The 13,864-nt window shown below is 47.3% G+C and overlaps 1 protein-coding gene across 1 annotated transcript; it reads right to left on the bottom strand.

Moving 5' to 3' along the window:
* Positions 1 to 549: 549 nt before the first annotated feature.
* On the bottom strand, positions 550 to 13,615 carry WDR87 (WD repeat domain 87). The gene is made up of 5 exons (XM_019806564.2): positions 13,522 to 13,615; positions 12,059 to 12,226; positions 8,789 to 11,664; positions 8,083 to 8,354; positions 550 to 7,723 (listed from the first exon to the last, which is right to left on the bottom strand). The coding sequence occupies exons 1-5, from the start codon at positions 13,594 to 13,596 to the stop codon at positions 2,370 to 2,372; spliced, it is 8,745 nt and encodes a 2,914-aa protein (XP_019662123.1). The 5' UTR covers positions 13,597 to 13,615; the 3' UTR covers positions 550 to 2,369.
* Between the last annotated feature and the right edge of the window lie 249 nt (positions 13,616 to 13,864).

Genomic DNA, 13,864 nt, shown 5'->3' with positions numbered 1-13,864 from the left:
TAAAACAACAGAAATTTATACTCTCACAGCTCAGGATGCCAGATGTCCAAAATCAAAGGGTCAGTAGTGTTGGGTCCTTCTGGAGGCTCTGAGGGAGAATCTGTTTGTTGGGGAACATCATCAAAAAGATGTGACAGCTGATTGACCCATGAAGTGGACCCAGGCACTCGGAGTCTCCTCACCTTCTCCTCTACTCTTGGAATGGAGGTTCTGCTTGCCTTTCCCAGAGGCTGCTTCAAGGACAGAAGGATGAGATAAGGATGTGGTGCTGACTGGAGGAGATAATGCTAAGTAAAATAAGTCAAGCAGAGAAAGACAATTATCATATGGTTTCTCTCATCTATGGAACATAAGAACTAGGAAGATCGGTAGGAAAAGAAAGGGATAAAGAAAGGGGGGGTAATCAGAAGGGGGAGTGAAGCATGAGAGATTATGGACTCTGGGAAACAAACAGGGCTTCAGAGGGGAGGGGGTGGGGGAATGGGATAGACTGGTGATGGGTAGTAAGGAGGGCACTTACTGCATGGTGCACCGGGTGTTATACGCAACTAATGAATCATCGATCTTCACATCAAAAAAATAAAAATTAAAAATTAAAAAAAAAAGGATGTGGTGCTGAAAACACTGCATGTTATACATGACTGAGCTTAATTAGGACCTCTTTATAAACTGTTAAGATTTGGTGGGCAGGATCCTTTCTTCTCGCTGCTGCCAAGACAAGCCTCATATGTAAGTTCGTTTTGCCTATTAAAACTGGCACGTACCAACCTGGGGTGCCTTCCCTCCTCCTTCTCTCTCTCCCTGCCCTCAGTGTACAGGGACTGGTTTCAGATTATGCCCGGGAAGCTCCCAAGAGGGGTGTGAACAAACACTGTTCTGTGCCTCTCTCCTGTCTTCCTGTGGTTGCTGGCAGCCCTTGGAGTTCCTTGGCTTGTGGTTGCGCCACTCCGCCCTCTATCTCTGTCATCACGTGGCCATCTTCCCTGTGTGCCCGTGTGTCTCCAAATTTCCCTCACCTTATAAGAACACCAGTCATTGGATTTATGGTCTACTCTAGTCCAGCAGGACATCATCTTGATTACAACTGCAAAAACTCTCTTTCTAAAGATCACATTCATAGGTTCTGCAGGTTAGAACTGTAATATACCCTTTTGGCAAGACATAATTCAACTCACAATAGTTTCTAATACCATTCCCCATTAAGAGGAACCAGGTCTCCCCAGAGAAATAGCTAATTCCAGAGCTGGAGAAGGGTGGGTATAAAATAAACCTGGAATATCTTGTTATACCAGAAAGTAATGAAGTGCTAAAAGGAAAAAAAAAAAAAAGGTCAGGGAGCATGTCACAAAGGACACAAGAGGCTGAGGGCTGACTAGAAAATATGGTGGGCATGCTGGAGTCAGAAAATAATTTTGCAGCCACTGTGGCTTCATATCTCCAGCCCATAGCTCTTGTACCCTCCAACGTGGGCCTGTATTGCTTGGCCTCTGAGTGACTCCAACTTCTCAGAATGTTCTCTTGCCCTCTATCCCTGGCTTCTCCCACAAAACCAAACACAGGTAGAGGGAACAGAATAACAAAGACGACATCACGATGCAGGGTGGCAAAGAGCATAGATGGGCTCCTTGCTAGAAGCTGATGGAAGGCTCAGCTTACCTGGAGAAAGGCAATTCTGAAGTTTCTGTGGTGGGGAGGGATCAGGGAGGGAACACAGTTACCAGCAGGGACAACTTCCTCCACTTTACTACCCCTTCCCTTTAACTCTTGTCTTCGTTGCTAGAGGGAAGGGACTCATAATATACTCTCAGGGTCCCCTCATCACCCACCACACCTGCTGTTTGGGACTCCAGTCATCAGCATGCAGAGTTATGAACAGGGAAATAGAGTCCACCTCCACTGTGAACCTCCAAGAACTATGCCAGGTCTTCTGATACTAAAGTCCATTTTCTTCCTACTATGTCAGTGCCTCTGATATTAATGCCAAATATTCATCTTTCCTTCCTATAGTCTTTAGGGAAGGATGGGGGGAGGCAAGGAAGGAAGAGGACAAGGAAAGACTGTTCTGCCTGAAGGCCTCCAGAGGGTGAGCACCCACTGGCTTTTGGGATGTTTTCCCATTCTCGGGAGTATGTATCTGGTCTCCCTGGCTACCCTTCTGGAGGAGCAATGTTTGAGGAAGAGGGACACATTACAGGGATGCTGCAAATGAGAACCTCCCCTTTATTCCACATATGGACGCTGGTTTCTGGAGCTAGGTAGGGAAAGGGCTTTGGCCTGACCCTACCTCTGTGTGGGCCCTAGGGATAAGGGTCTTAGATTAGGGTGACAAGTCCTTCCTCCAGGTAGGAATGAAAAGTCCTGACCTCCAGTCAGTCCCAAATTAGGGGGCGGGAGCAATGATGTGGGGGCATTTCCTTGGTGAGGTGAATATCAGCTTGGGGCAGGCTCTTCCAGGCGAGTTCTAAGATCCCATACTGAGCAATGCCCATGGGACTCATGGTACGGACGTTATTCTGACCTGGGAGGGACACCACCTCCCGGAACTCCAGAGGACCTTTAGGGTTTTGAGAGCCACCACAAAACAGGTGGCAGAACAAGCGCTCCCCAGGAGCCAGCTCCATGGCCTTCAGGGCCTCCTCGCAGGTGATCTCTTGGGATTGGGGTTCCTTTCTCAGTAACAGCTCCTGTAGCAGCTTCTGGATTCGGGGTGACTTAAGTTGGTACAGGTCCATGAGCTGGTGGAACTGTTCCATCCAAGCAGCACTGTCTTTTGCATATCGTTGCTGCAACATCCGCAAGACATAGTACAGTGCCACAAATGTCTCCCAGAGAGGCACCTCTTCCTTTTTCTTAGAGATGGCCTGTGCCTTCTTCTCCAGCTTGGGCAATCTGGGAAACCTGCCTTTGTCCTTAAAATCCCAGAAGTCCTTTTGAAACATCAGTGCAAGAGTTTGTTTTTCCACAGAGGCAGGGGCACCTGTGAAAATGTCTCCTGTGGCAGGATGAAAGTGTTGCACCTCCATCTCCTTGAGAGCAGTGGATATCTGCTCTGCCCATGCACTCCTGTAAGGCTCTTCTAGAAGATGCCAATTTACACCCTTTGGGGTTGGAATCCCTTTGGTACCTAATGGGGACTTTGGTGTGGGAACAGCAAAAGGTTTTAACCAGCTTTCCTTTCCTTTTATAGGCGGGATCACTTTCAGGTACTTTGGACCCATGGGCTCCTTACTGGGTTTTGAGATATGTGCACTTTGTGATTCCAGGACCTGCTTGTGATGATACACAATGGCTTCAAGTTGGGCCAGATGTAGGCACTCTAAGTTTCCCTTTGAGGTGAGATCTTTGAGAAGCTGGCACAATCTGTGGAAACTATCCCTAGAAAGCTGTTCTCCTGCCTCCATCCGTTCTAGGACATGGTGGATCCATTCTATATCTGAGAGTCCTACCTGAGCACCTATTTCCTTGGCCCAGATTTGGGGCACAGGTGCCTTAGTCTTTCTTATCATAGCTGGATGATGCTTCAAAATCCACTGCCATTTGGGCTCCAGTGGTTCGCCTTGGAGTTTGTGAGCTTCCGTAGTCTTCTTCAATATGTGAGGTAAATATGGAGTCTTTAAGTCTCGCTCTGGGGACTCCAAAACTGTATCCAAAAGTTGTAGAGGTTTGGGCTTATATTTCTTCAACAGTTCTCCTTGCCTATCCATAAACCTTGACTCTGGAAGTATCCTGGATGCCTCAGGTGCTCTGGCCTTTTCTTCCCAGGGTACTTGTTTCATAGACACTAGTACTGGTATCTTCTCTTGCCTGCCCAGAGCTATTGGGATCACTTTCCTGGAAGGGGCTTTCAGAATTTTTAGTTGTATAGCACTGTCTTTGATATCAGGGATTCTTTTTCCAATAGAAGGGATTATTTCTCTTCCTCTTCGGTCCTTTTGTCTTTCGTCTTGTGACTTAAATAATTTTTCTTTTTTTAAGATCTCTTTTTTCTTGTCTGCCTCTTTTTTCAGTGAGCTTTCCTGCTCTTCTTTCTCACTCAGACTTTCTGACTCTTCCTCACTCAGACTTTCTGACTCTTCTTCACTGATGCTTTCCTCCTCCTCCTCTTCAGACACTTCCTCCTCCTCCCCTTCCTCCTCCTTTTTCTCCTCCTCCTCCTCCTTCCCCTCCTGCACCTTCTTTTTCTTCTCTTTCTCCTTCTCCTTTCTCTCCTCTTCCCCCTCTACCTCTGCCTCCTCTGCCACCTTCCTTTCCTCCTCTTCCTCCTCCTCCTCTTCCTCAGATGAACTCTCTCGCTCTATTTCATCTAAAAAGCTTTCTGTTTCTTCGGAAAGGCTCTCTCTACTTTCCTTTTGACTAGGAAGCTTTTCCCATGGTGTATCAACTGTCTTTAGCTCTTTTCTTCCTTTCTCTTTTCTCTTTCTTGACCTTTGTTCAAGCAGTGGTATTACTTCTTCATCCTTTGTTAGTCCTTCCTCCTCTTCTTCCTGTATGACTTCTCTCTGTTGTCTGGCCAATCTGCTTTCTTCCTCAGTTATTTTTTTCTCTTTCTTTATCATTCTTTTCATTTCCTTGGCCAGTTTTCTCTGCTTCTTAGCCAGTTTCTTCTCATCTTTGGTTACTTCTGGTTCTTCCTCAGAAAAATCCCACTGTTTGGCATCAAGTTTATTTTGTTCCTTGCTCAATCTCCTTTCCTTAACAAAGAAGTTCCTCTTCATCTTTGTCATCTCTATTTCTTCCTGGGTCAGTTTCATTTCTTTTTTGGTAAGATCTCGAAGTGCCTTTAAGACTTTGCTGCTCACTTTTGATTGTGCCCTGGAAGTGCCCTCCTTTTCTTTAATCAACTTCCTTACTACTTTGGCTAGCTTCCTCTCTTCCTGGGCAAAGACTCTCCCTCCTCTGGTAAATTCCAGTTTTCCTTTGGCAATGTCCCTTTGCTCTGTGGCCAATACCCTATCTTCATACCTCAGTATCTTCTCCTCTAGTGACAATTTCCTCTTGATTAGTTCTAGTTCATTCTTGGTCAGTCTTACCTGTTTTAAGGTTCCTTCAGTCTCTCCTGCAGAGAGAATTTGCTTTTCCTCAGCCAGCCTGATCTTCTCCTGGGCCAGTTTCTTCATTTCTGTGCCCAGTGCCTTTTCTTCTTTGGCACTATCCCACTCTCCTTTGAGCATTTTCAGTTCTTGAAATACCGCCCTCTTCTCCGTAGCTAATTCCATCTTGTCCTGGGCTAGATTGTGCTGCTTCTGAGCCAGACTTTCCTCTAATTGGGCCAGCTTTTTCTCTGCCTCATCCAGCTTCTCCTTCTTCTGGGAAAGTTTTTCCTTTTCTTCCATCAGCGTCTTCTCTACCTGAGCAAGTTTCTTCTTGTACATGTCCAGTTTCTCCTTTGCTTGGACTAATTTATTTTTGTTCTGGGCGAGGTTTTGTTTGACCTGGAGGAAGTTCTCTTTACTCTGAGCCAATTTCACTTTCTCCTGAAGCAGATTCTCCTTCTCCTGAGCCACAGACTTCTCCCTCCAGGCTAGTATATTCTTGTTCTTCATGAGTCTCTCCTTGTCCTGGGCCAATTTTTCTTTTTCCTGGGCCAGTTTTAACTTGTTCTCCATCAGTTTCTTCCTTTTCTGGGCAAGATTTTCCTCTTCCCCAGGCAGTTTTTCCTTGTCCTGGGCCAGTTTCTTCTCTTCCTGGATCAGCAGTTCTTCTTCCAGGGCCAGTGTTTTCTCTTCCTTAATCAGTTTCTGCTCTTGCCAGGCCAGTGTCTTCTCTTCCTGAACCAGTCCCTCCTCTTCCTCAGACAGATCCTTCAATTCCTGATTCAGTTCCTCTTCTTTCCGTGCCAGTTCCTCCTCTTCCCACATCAGCTCCTCCAATTCCTGGGCTAGTTCCCTTTCTTGCAGTGCCAGATCTTGCTCTTTCTGGGTCAGTTTTTCCATTTTCTGGGCCAGTATCTTTTTTGCTTCAGCCAGCTTCCCTCCTTTCTTTGCTGTTTTCTCTTCTTCTCGAGCCAGTTCCTCAAATTGCTTGGCCAGTTTCTTCCTTTTCTGGGCCAGTTTCTCTGCTTCTTGGCTTAACTTATCCTCTCTTTGGGCCAACTTTTCCTCATTGTGGACAAACTTCCTCTCTGCCTGGACCATTGTCCTGTCTCTCTGAGCCAGTTTCCCATATTCCCTGGCCAGTTTTCTCTCTTCCTGGGCCAGTTTTCTCTCTTCCTGTGCTAGCTTCTCTTCCTCTTGGGCTAGCTTCCTTTCTTCTTGGGCTCGTTTCCTTTCAGCCTGGGCTCGTTTCCTCTCGATCCAGGCCTGATTATATTCTTTTTGGATCTGTCTCTGCTCCTCTGACATCACCTCTTCTTGTTCTTCTTCTCCCCATTCCTGAGACAATTCTTCTCCCTCCGGGGTAAATTCCTCCTCATCCTCGTGTTCCTCTCTGGACCTGGCCTCTATCTTTTCCCAGACGTCTAACCATTCATCCCATCTCAGCTTGTCCACATCCAGCTTTTCCTCCTCTGGGAGTGGCTTCCTTTCATCTGTTTGTTGTTTCTCCTCTTCCTCAAGATGCGTCTTGTCCCAAGATTTCTTCCATTCATCCCAGGATATCTTCGTCTCATCCTGGGCCTGTTTCCACTCATCCCAGGACTTCTTCCACTCCTGCCAAGACAGCTTCCTCTCATCCATAATTGGCCTTTCTTCTTGCTTAACTACTTCTTCTTCCTCTGGTTTGGCCACCTCCTCTATTTCCTGACTCACATCCCTCTCTCCTTTGCTCACGGTCTCTTTTTTATCCACTTTTATTTCCTGCTGAATTTCTTTCCTCTCTTGCTTAAAGGGCTTCTTAAAGGAATTCTTCTCTTCTTTCTTCAATATTCGTTTTCCCTTGGTTAGGCCACTGGGTCCTAAAAAGACGATTTTCTTTTTCTTGCCTTTTTTGGGAATCATCTGGGTTTCCTGCAAGTATGGCGTGTCCTCTGCTTCCTTTTGCACTTGCTCTTGCACCTCTGGTATCTCGTCCTCCCTTCTGACCATCATGTCTTCTCTAATTGCCCTTTCATGAATAAAAATTGGTTTCTCCTCTGGCCAGGCTATATCCCATTTGAGGTCTTCAAGCAGAACCTCACTTTTTTTCTCCAGCAAGGGGCAGATCTCCTGAAAAAGTTCCCAACTGGGCTGTTGATCTGCCAGCACCTCCTGAGCCATGGTCACTAGCTCCATGTTCAGAGCTTCTGACATTTTTGTCTGGGAACCAGATATTCTAAGGGTCATAAGACGACAGAGATCATCCCTCCATGAGGAGCCCTCTTCAGGGATGGTCTTGCGGCCAGGTGCTCCAGCAGCACCCCGCCCTTTGGCTTTCAGCTGCTTCACCACTGGTTCTTTCTTTACAGCAGGTAGAGATTCCTCGGTTGTAACTTCAGCGTCTTTTGTTTTCTTCTTGTGCCTCTTTTGGGGTTTCTGAACTGTTCTTTTCTTGCCTTTTCTGTCATGTATTTTCCTCAGCATCTTCAGGGTCAATGCAAAATGGTCCTTTGAGGTGTCTTTCTCTGGAGGGTGTTGCTCACCATCTTTTGAAATCTTTAACACACTTATGGTTGAAGACATTCTAGAATGGGTGGCTGTATCCTCCACCAAAACTGGTGCAGCTTCCCTCTGGTCACTTTCACCCTCTAAGGGACCTGGCTCTTTGCCAGCCTCTTTTATCTTCTTGAAGGCCCTCCACAATTTTCGGGCTGCAGGGAAGATCAGGAGACGGAGATAAGGAAGGCATGGGAGGCTTAAGTCACATCTTTCCCACTAGTGGCATGAATAAGAGGAATTGCCATAAAGGAAGTAGCACAGGGCTGAGGCCTTTAAAAAAAAAAGAAAGGATTCTCCTTGCTTTATTCCAGCACTCCCCCCTTCCAAATTCTATGGAGATAAGCACTGGAGTATCCCTGAATTTGGGCAGATTCTTTCTAGGAAGTTTCTAAGAAAAGATCTGTCTGCTTGTCTCCGGTCCTACCTGATTGATAACTCTTGACCCATGTTAGCCCTAACTGTGTTGCCTCTTGGAGACCCTGAGGCATGAACCAGATCACCCCATACATACTGTGCTTTTTGACTGCCGCTCGGCCCCGTCTTTGGCCTTTGCCGGACTTCATGGCAGCTTCAGTTTCTTCAGGAATTACATCAGGTTGCTTGGAAAGGGATACACATTCAGAAACCCTTGAGACCTCTAAAGAAAAAGCAGGCTTTTCCTGTCCCTCTGACAAGGTCAGGTTTTCATTTAATCGCTGCTCCACTTGAGTATGAAGGATTTGGAGATCTGTGGCCCGCATCCCCAACAGATGGTCTAGGGATTCCTCCCCAATCATTTCCTGTCTATGAAAGTCAAAGGAGAGGAAAGACCATGGTGAATTAGGGACAACAGGGAGAACGAAAAGGAAGGAACTGCTGTGGAACAGGCAGGGGGCTTGGCACAGTGGCCAACAGAGACAGTGTACATCGAGGTAAAAGATGGCCAAGAAGAAAGAAAAAGTCTAGAAAGCTAAGGTGGCAATGAATGGAGTGGTTTGTATGGGGACTGAGGGGGTAGGAGAAAAGAATGAAAAGGGGAACTCAAGAGTTAGGGGACAGACAGGAGCAGGAAAAAAAAATGGAGACAGGAATGAGTCAGGATTGTCAGGATAGTCTAGGAATGGAAAAAGACTGAAAGAGAAAAAGGATAGGAAGAGTTAATGGACAGGTATGAAGAGATAGTGAAGGAACGGAAACTAGAGGCTAGTCAAGAATTGCAGAAGACATAAAGAACTTACTGCATCTCCCGGAAGGTCTCTCGGTGCTGGATCAGGTTTAAGAGTGAGGACTTAGAGTGGATTCCAGTGTCAGCCATGAGGCTTAGGGCCTTACTCCTCACTCTTTGGTCCTTGTCCATCAATCCTTGGGCCAGAGGCATGGCAAAGAGATGAGTGATCATTCCTAGACGCTTCAGCCCTTCCCAAGCTAGCTCTCGGATCAGTGGGTTGGAATTGGTGGTGTCATCCAGTAGACGATGGGCTGTTTCAGAGCGCAGGGATGAAGACACCTCGTAAGAGGCAAAGATTTGCCCCAGTGCACCAATACAGCATTGGTACTTCAGTGGAGAAGCGTGGATCATAATGTTGAGGATTGTCTCTACTAGGCTATTAATAGCTATTTCACTCATCTTTTTCCCCAGCCAACTATGGTTTGCTGAGTCTGTAAGGACACTGTAAGTTATATCCTTGGACAATCTCATTTCTATGAAGTCTGCATCCTCCCTTTCCTCTGAATATTCTCCTGCATCACTTAGAGCTTTTTCCCTACTGTGCCAGAAGAAGAATTGTTTGGACTTGTCCCATTCCATTTCCCACATGGGTGAATGCAGGTTGCACTGTAGGTATATTGGACTTCCCTCTGGCCAAAGACGGGCACGAATCACTGAGTTGGGGATGTAACAGTCAGGAGCCAAGAGCCATTTCCGCCCATGACCAAAGTAGCATCGCAATATTTGGTAGGGGTTGAGTCCATCCCAGGTAGTCAACTGTAGTTGGGGAGGAAACATGTAATGGGGAGGTTTGCTCACCTCCATCCCATCAGTTTCCTCTTTATGCAAGAAACCACGTCTGAAGGCAGACAGTAACGTGGGGCTCCCTTGCTCATCTTCTTCTATGACATGTGGCACTGTATGATCAAAGGCAATGGCCCGCTTATTGACAAGTTTCTCTAGACCGACTAATTCCTGTTGCCCTTTTCCAAGGTAGATATACTTGGGCACAAATATGGTCTCAAAAGAGAAGAAGAAGCTTGGTGTGAAAGGCTTAGGGGCCTCTAGCACTTCATCTGTCATGCTCATAAAGGAAAGGCGAGCCAGCAGGGTTGGGTGAAGCAGTTTTAGACAGGATACCAGATAAAGACTGTGGTTAAAAGTCACAAGCAAGTCACCCCGGTCATTTGCAAAGCAGAGTGGGCCAAAGTGCAGCGATGAGTCCAGCATGGCTACAAGTCTTCCATGGAAGTTCCAGACCCGGACAGACCCATCAATACCCCCCGTGACAAAAAGACTCAAGGACCAGCAGACATCAAAGGATATGATGGGACACTGGTGCAGAGGCAATGTCTCTATATACGTTGAGCCTTCTTGTGACTCAGAGGACAGAAAATCATGGAACTTCCAGAGACGCAGGCAGTTAGTCTCCGTGATAGCGCCCACAGACGCGGGTAAGAGTATCAGGTGTTTTAGATGACAGCTGCTGAGAATGCTGGCAAGGGGCTTCAAACGTACTTTCTTCCCCTCGAGCACAGCTTCTGATAGGTGTACATAGTCATCCATTCCATAGGAACAGAGCAAAGAGTTTTCTCGGCTACCAAAAACCCCTCCAGGTAGTGTAGAGAGTGCCAGTATAGTTCCAAAGTGCATGAACTTCTCTATTCGGGCACAGTAGTTCTGGGAAAGCACTCTTATCACACCACTCTGGTGTCCAGAGAACACCAGTCCTTGTAGACCCCGACCCAGGTGGAAATGCCCATAAGCCAGGCATTGTACCCAGTCTTGAGAATCTGGTGAGGTGCACAAGAGATACTTGGCTGGGCAAGGGCAGCGGGTCGTGTCAAACACCAGCACCTCTGCGTTGCCTGTTGCTACAAAGAGCTCCTCTTTTTCTGGGTCATAGGCCCAATCCACAGCCTGGTCCAAGATCGCGAAGGGCCAGGTGAGGACCAGAAGGTCCCCTGTGAGTGGGGATACAAAGCGCAATAAGCCATCCTCAGTACTGCACAGGATCCGGAACCGGTTTTCACCGCAGTGGACCCGACGCAGCTGCTGGGGAGCAGAGCCACAGACATTGAAGAGGCTGTAGAAGCAAGGCAGGCGGCGCAAGGAGAAAGTATGGGTAGTTTGGCAGAAGAAAGTAATGTTGTCGATAAACTCGAGTTTATACAGTTCCTCTCCAAGTTCTAGCCGCCGCAGCAGGTTCCCCAAAGTCAGGTTCCACTCCTTGATCAGGCCTTCCTTGCCAGCTGTTAGCAGGGTGTGGGCTTCTGGCCGGCTGCGGATACAGATCACCGATGAGAAATGGGCCTTGAAACTGTGGAGAGAGTTTCCCCGGACGAGGCTCCATACTTGGATTTCCCCAGTCTTATTTCCAGCATAGAGAAAGCCCTGGTCAAAACAGGTGAAGCAACAGGTGATAAAGGAGCCGCTGGTGGTGGACGTGAACCTCTGAACCTCTCCTAGCTGGCCGTGGCCCTGGCGCTCAAGGACCCTCACCACCGTCTCACACAGCGCCAGGAGGGAGCCATTGGGGCCGTTCAGCCTGATGTCCTGGACGAGCTCATCACCAGACATGGGAACCATGTGGGCTACTTGGAGGCCCTTGCCGCTTCTCTCGATGATCCAGGTGACCACTGCCCCCAGGATGCCTGACAGAAGCATTTTCATTTCCGGGTCGTAGCAGAGGCAGTTGATGTTAAAGCGGCAGGGCACTATACCCAGGGGTTTGAACGACCGGAAGTGGTCCCCAAAGAGCCGCAGGATCAGATCACCACAGTAGGCCACAAGGATATGAAAGGAACCTGTGTGGACCATGGACTGGATGGGCGGCAATCGTTCAGTCATGGAGAATGTTCTCTTCTCGACCATGTCCTCAGTTTTGCTCTTCATCCATACTACAGCCTACAAGAGAGTAAGATCGACCCTGCCTAGGAAAGATAGAAGAGGAAAGGGCAGAATATGCAGCTCCTTTCCCCTGTGCTCGTGCTAAGGAGGATGTGGAAGACTCTCAAGTGTTTTTACCACCACTGCCCCCCACCCCGGTTATGGGAATTGGAAATACTGTAGAAGCAGGAAGCCTGGGACCCTTTCCCTAACCTTGGCCTACTTTAGGGGAACCAGAAAATCTATGCAAGGAGAGACTGTAATTGGAGAAGGGAGGAGGGGGGGAACCCTAGATTTAGGTCATTTTCATTCAAGAGGTAGATCTCCCTTTGTCAGTCTGGGGTGAGCGCTTACGTGGGCACGGTCCCTGTCGAATGAACTAAGGAGGAGAAGAAAGGCGACGCAGTTTTACCTGGATTTCTTTGGCGCTTGTCACCCAAGCGAGGGAGGCAAAGAAGTTGGCATCACTGAAGTAATAGCATATAAGTGGCATATTTTGAGGATGGCGAGACTCTCTGAACAGTATCTGGGACTGGTCACTCAGCACAACCACATCATTCTTTGGGTCTTCTGACGTTTGCTGGGGAGAGGCATGGCGTGAAACGAAGAGACCAGGACACATGTACACTAAATATATTCTCACACAAGTCACAACTGAAGCCATTCCCAAGGTCATGCCTCATGCCTGTTACACCCACACATGCACAACTTGTTGTTCATAGGACACCTACACTTCACAAGCAAGTAACACAACCCGACACTAGAGAGAACCAAACCCCTACAGGGCCTAAATGGGCAAATTTCATGGTGAGAGTACTGGGTAAAACAGATTTTCTTCCCAACATACCCATTCACTAACACTCCCCTTTCTGTCTACAAGGTACAGATGTCATAAAAGACATATTTAACCCATTACCCAGGGAAGTGCGTCGCCGCAGACCTACATGGAATGTGACAGAGTGTGACAAAAGTTGGTGCAACTTTAAGTTCTTAAGGCTTAAAAATTCACAAAAGTTAAGACTTTAATACCCTGCCTGGCCTTTAAACTTGACAGAGGAAGATAAAATATATACAATATGTATTATCCCACAGTGATAGAACATGTGCTATGACACATTCGCCTAGAATAGTTTACACAGAGCTAACCAGAGCAAAACTGAGGTCAGCAAATGTTCTGTCTGGTGCCTTCTCCCTTCTATCTTTTTTAAAGATTTTATTTATTTGACAGAGACACAGCAAGAGAGGGAACACAAGCAGGGGGAGTGGGAGAGAGAGAAGCAGGCTTCCTGCTGAGCAGGGAGCCCGATGCAGGGCTCGATCCCAATCATGACCTGAGCCGAAGGCAGATACTTAACGACTGAGCCACCCAGGTGCCCCACTCTCCCTTCTCTTTTGGAAAAATCTCTCTCCCTAAAGCGTTGGTTCCTCTAACAATGCTCCAAAGTATTCACCTTCCACTATCAAAATGTTCATGCGAGAGATCCCGAGGCTCATTTGGAAATGGATGGCCCACTTCCTATTAAGAGGACGATTGTAGGGGCGCCTGGGTGGCACAGCGGTTGGGCGTCTGCCTTCGGCTCAGGGCATGATCCCGGCATTATGGGATCGAGCCCCATGTCGGGCTCTTCCCGCTGTGGGCCTGCTTCTTCCTCTCCCACTCCCCGCTTGTGTTCCCTCTCTCGCTGGCTGTCTCTATCTCTGTCGAATAAATAAATAAAATCTTTTAAAAAAATTAAAAAAAAAAGAGGACAATTGTCTTATGGTCTACTGTGCCTGCTTTCTGCCACCCCGGAAAATCTATGCTCCTCTGAAGTACTCATAACAATTAAGATAGATAGAGGCCAATAACATATTTATATCCTACATATGTATTACCTTGCTCTTATGTATGATGTCATTTACCAAGTATTTAAAATCCTTCCACAGGGGAATGAGTCTGGCAGAAGACATCACCTTGATTATTCCCTGGTCCTCCTCAGGACCGTTGCTTAAAAACCTGTGGGAATCCAAAAGAGGCCAGCTTAGCCATTACTACTTTTTGAGGAATTAGGACTCAGAAGTCAAGATCCATGAACTCATGTATATTGAACACTTTTTGAACATCAGGAACTATACATAAGACACATTTAACCCTCACGGAGGCCTGGTGAAGTAGGTATGACCCCATTTTATAGATGAGGAAATTGAGGCTTGGGGGGGTGAATACAAGAGTTGAGGA

This window comes from Ailuropoda melanoleuca, chromosome 12 (genome assembly GCF_002007445.2).
Source record: "Ailuropoda melanoleuca isolate Jingjing chromosome 12, ASM200744v2, whole genome shotgun sequence".
In the NCBI taxonomy this organism is placed as follows: domain Eukaryota; kingdom Metazoa; phylum Chordata; class Mammalia; order Carnivora; family Ursidae; genus Ailuropoda; species Ailuropoda melanoleuca.
The sequence above is the reverse complement of the archived record's forward strand: the minus strand, read 5'-3'. Positions and strand labels throughout refer to the sequence as shown.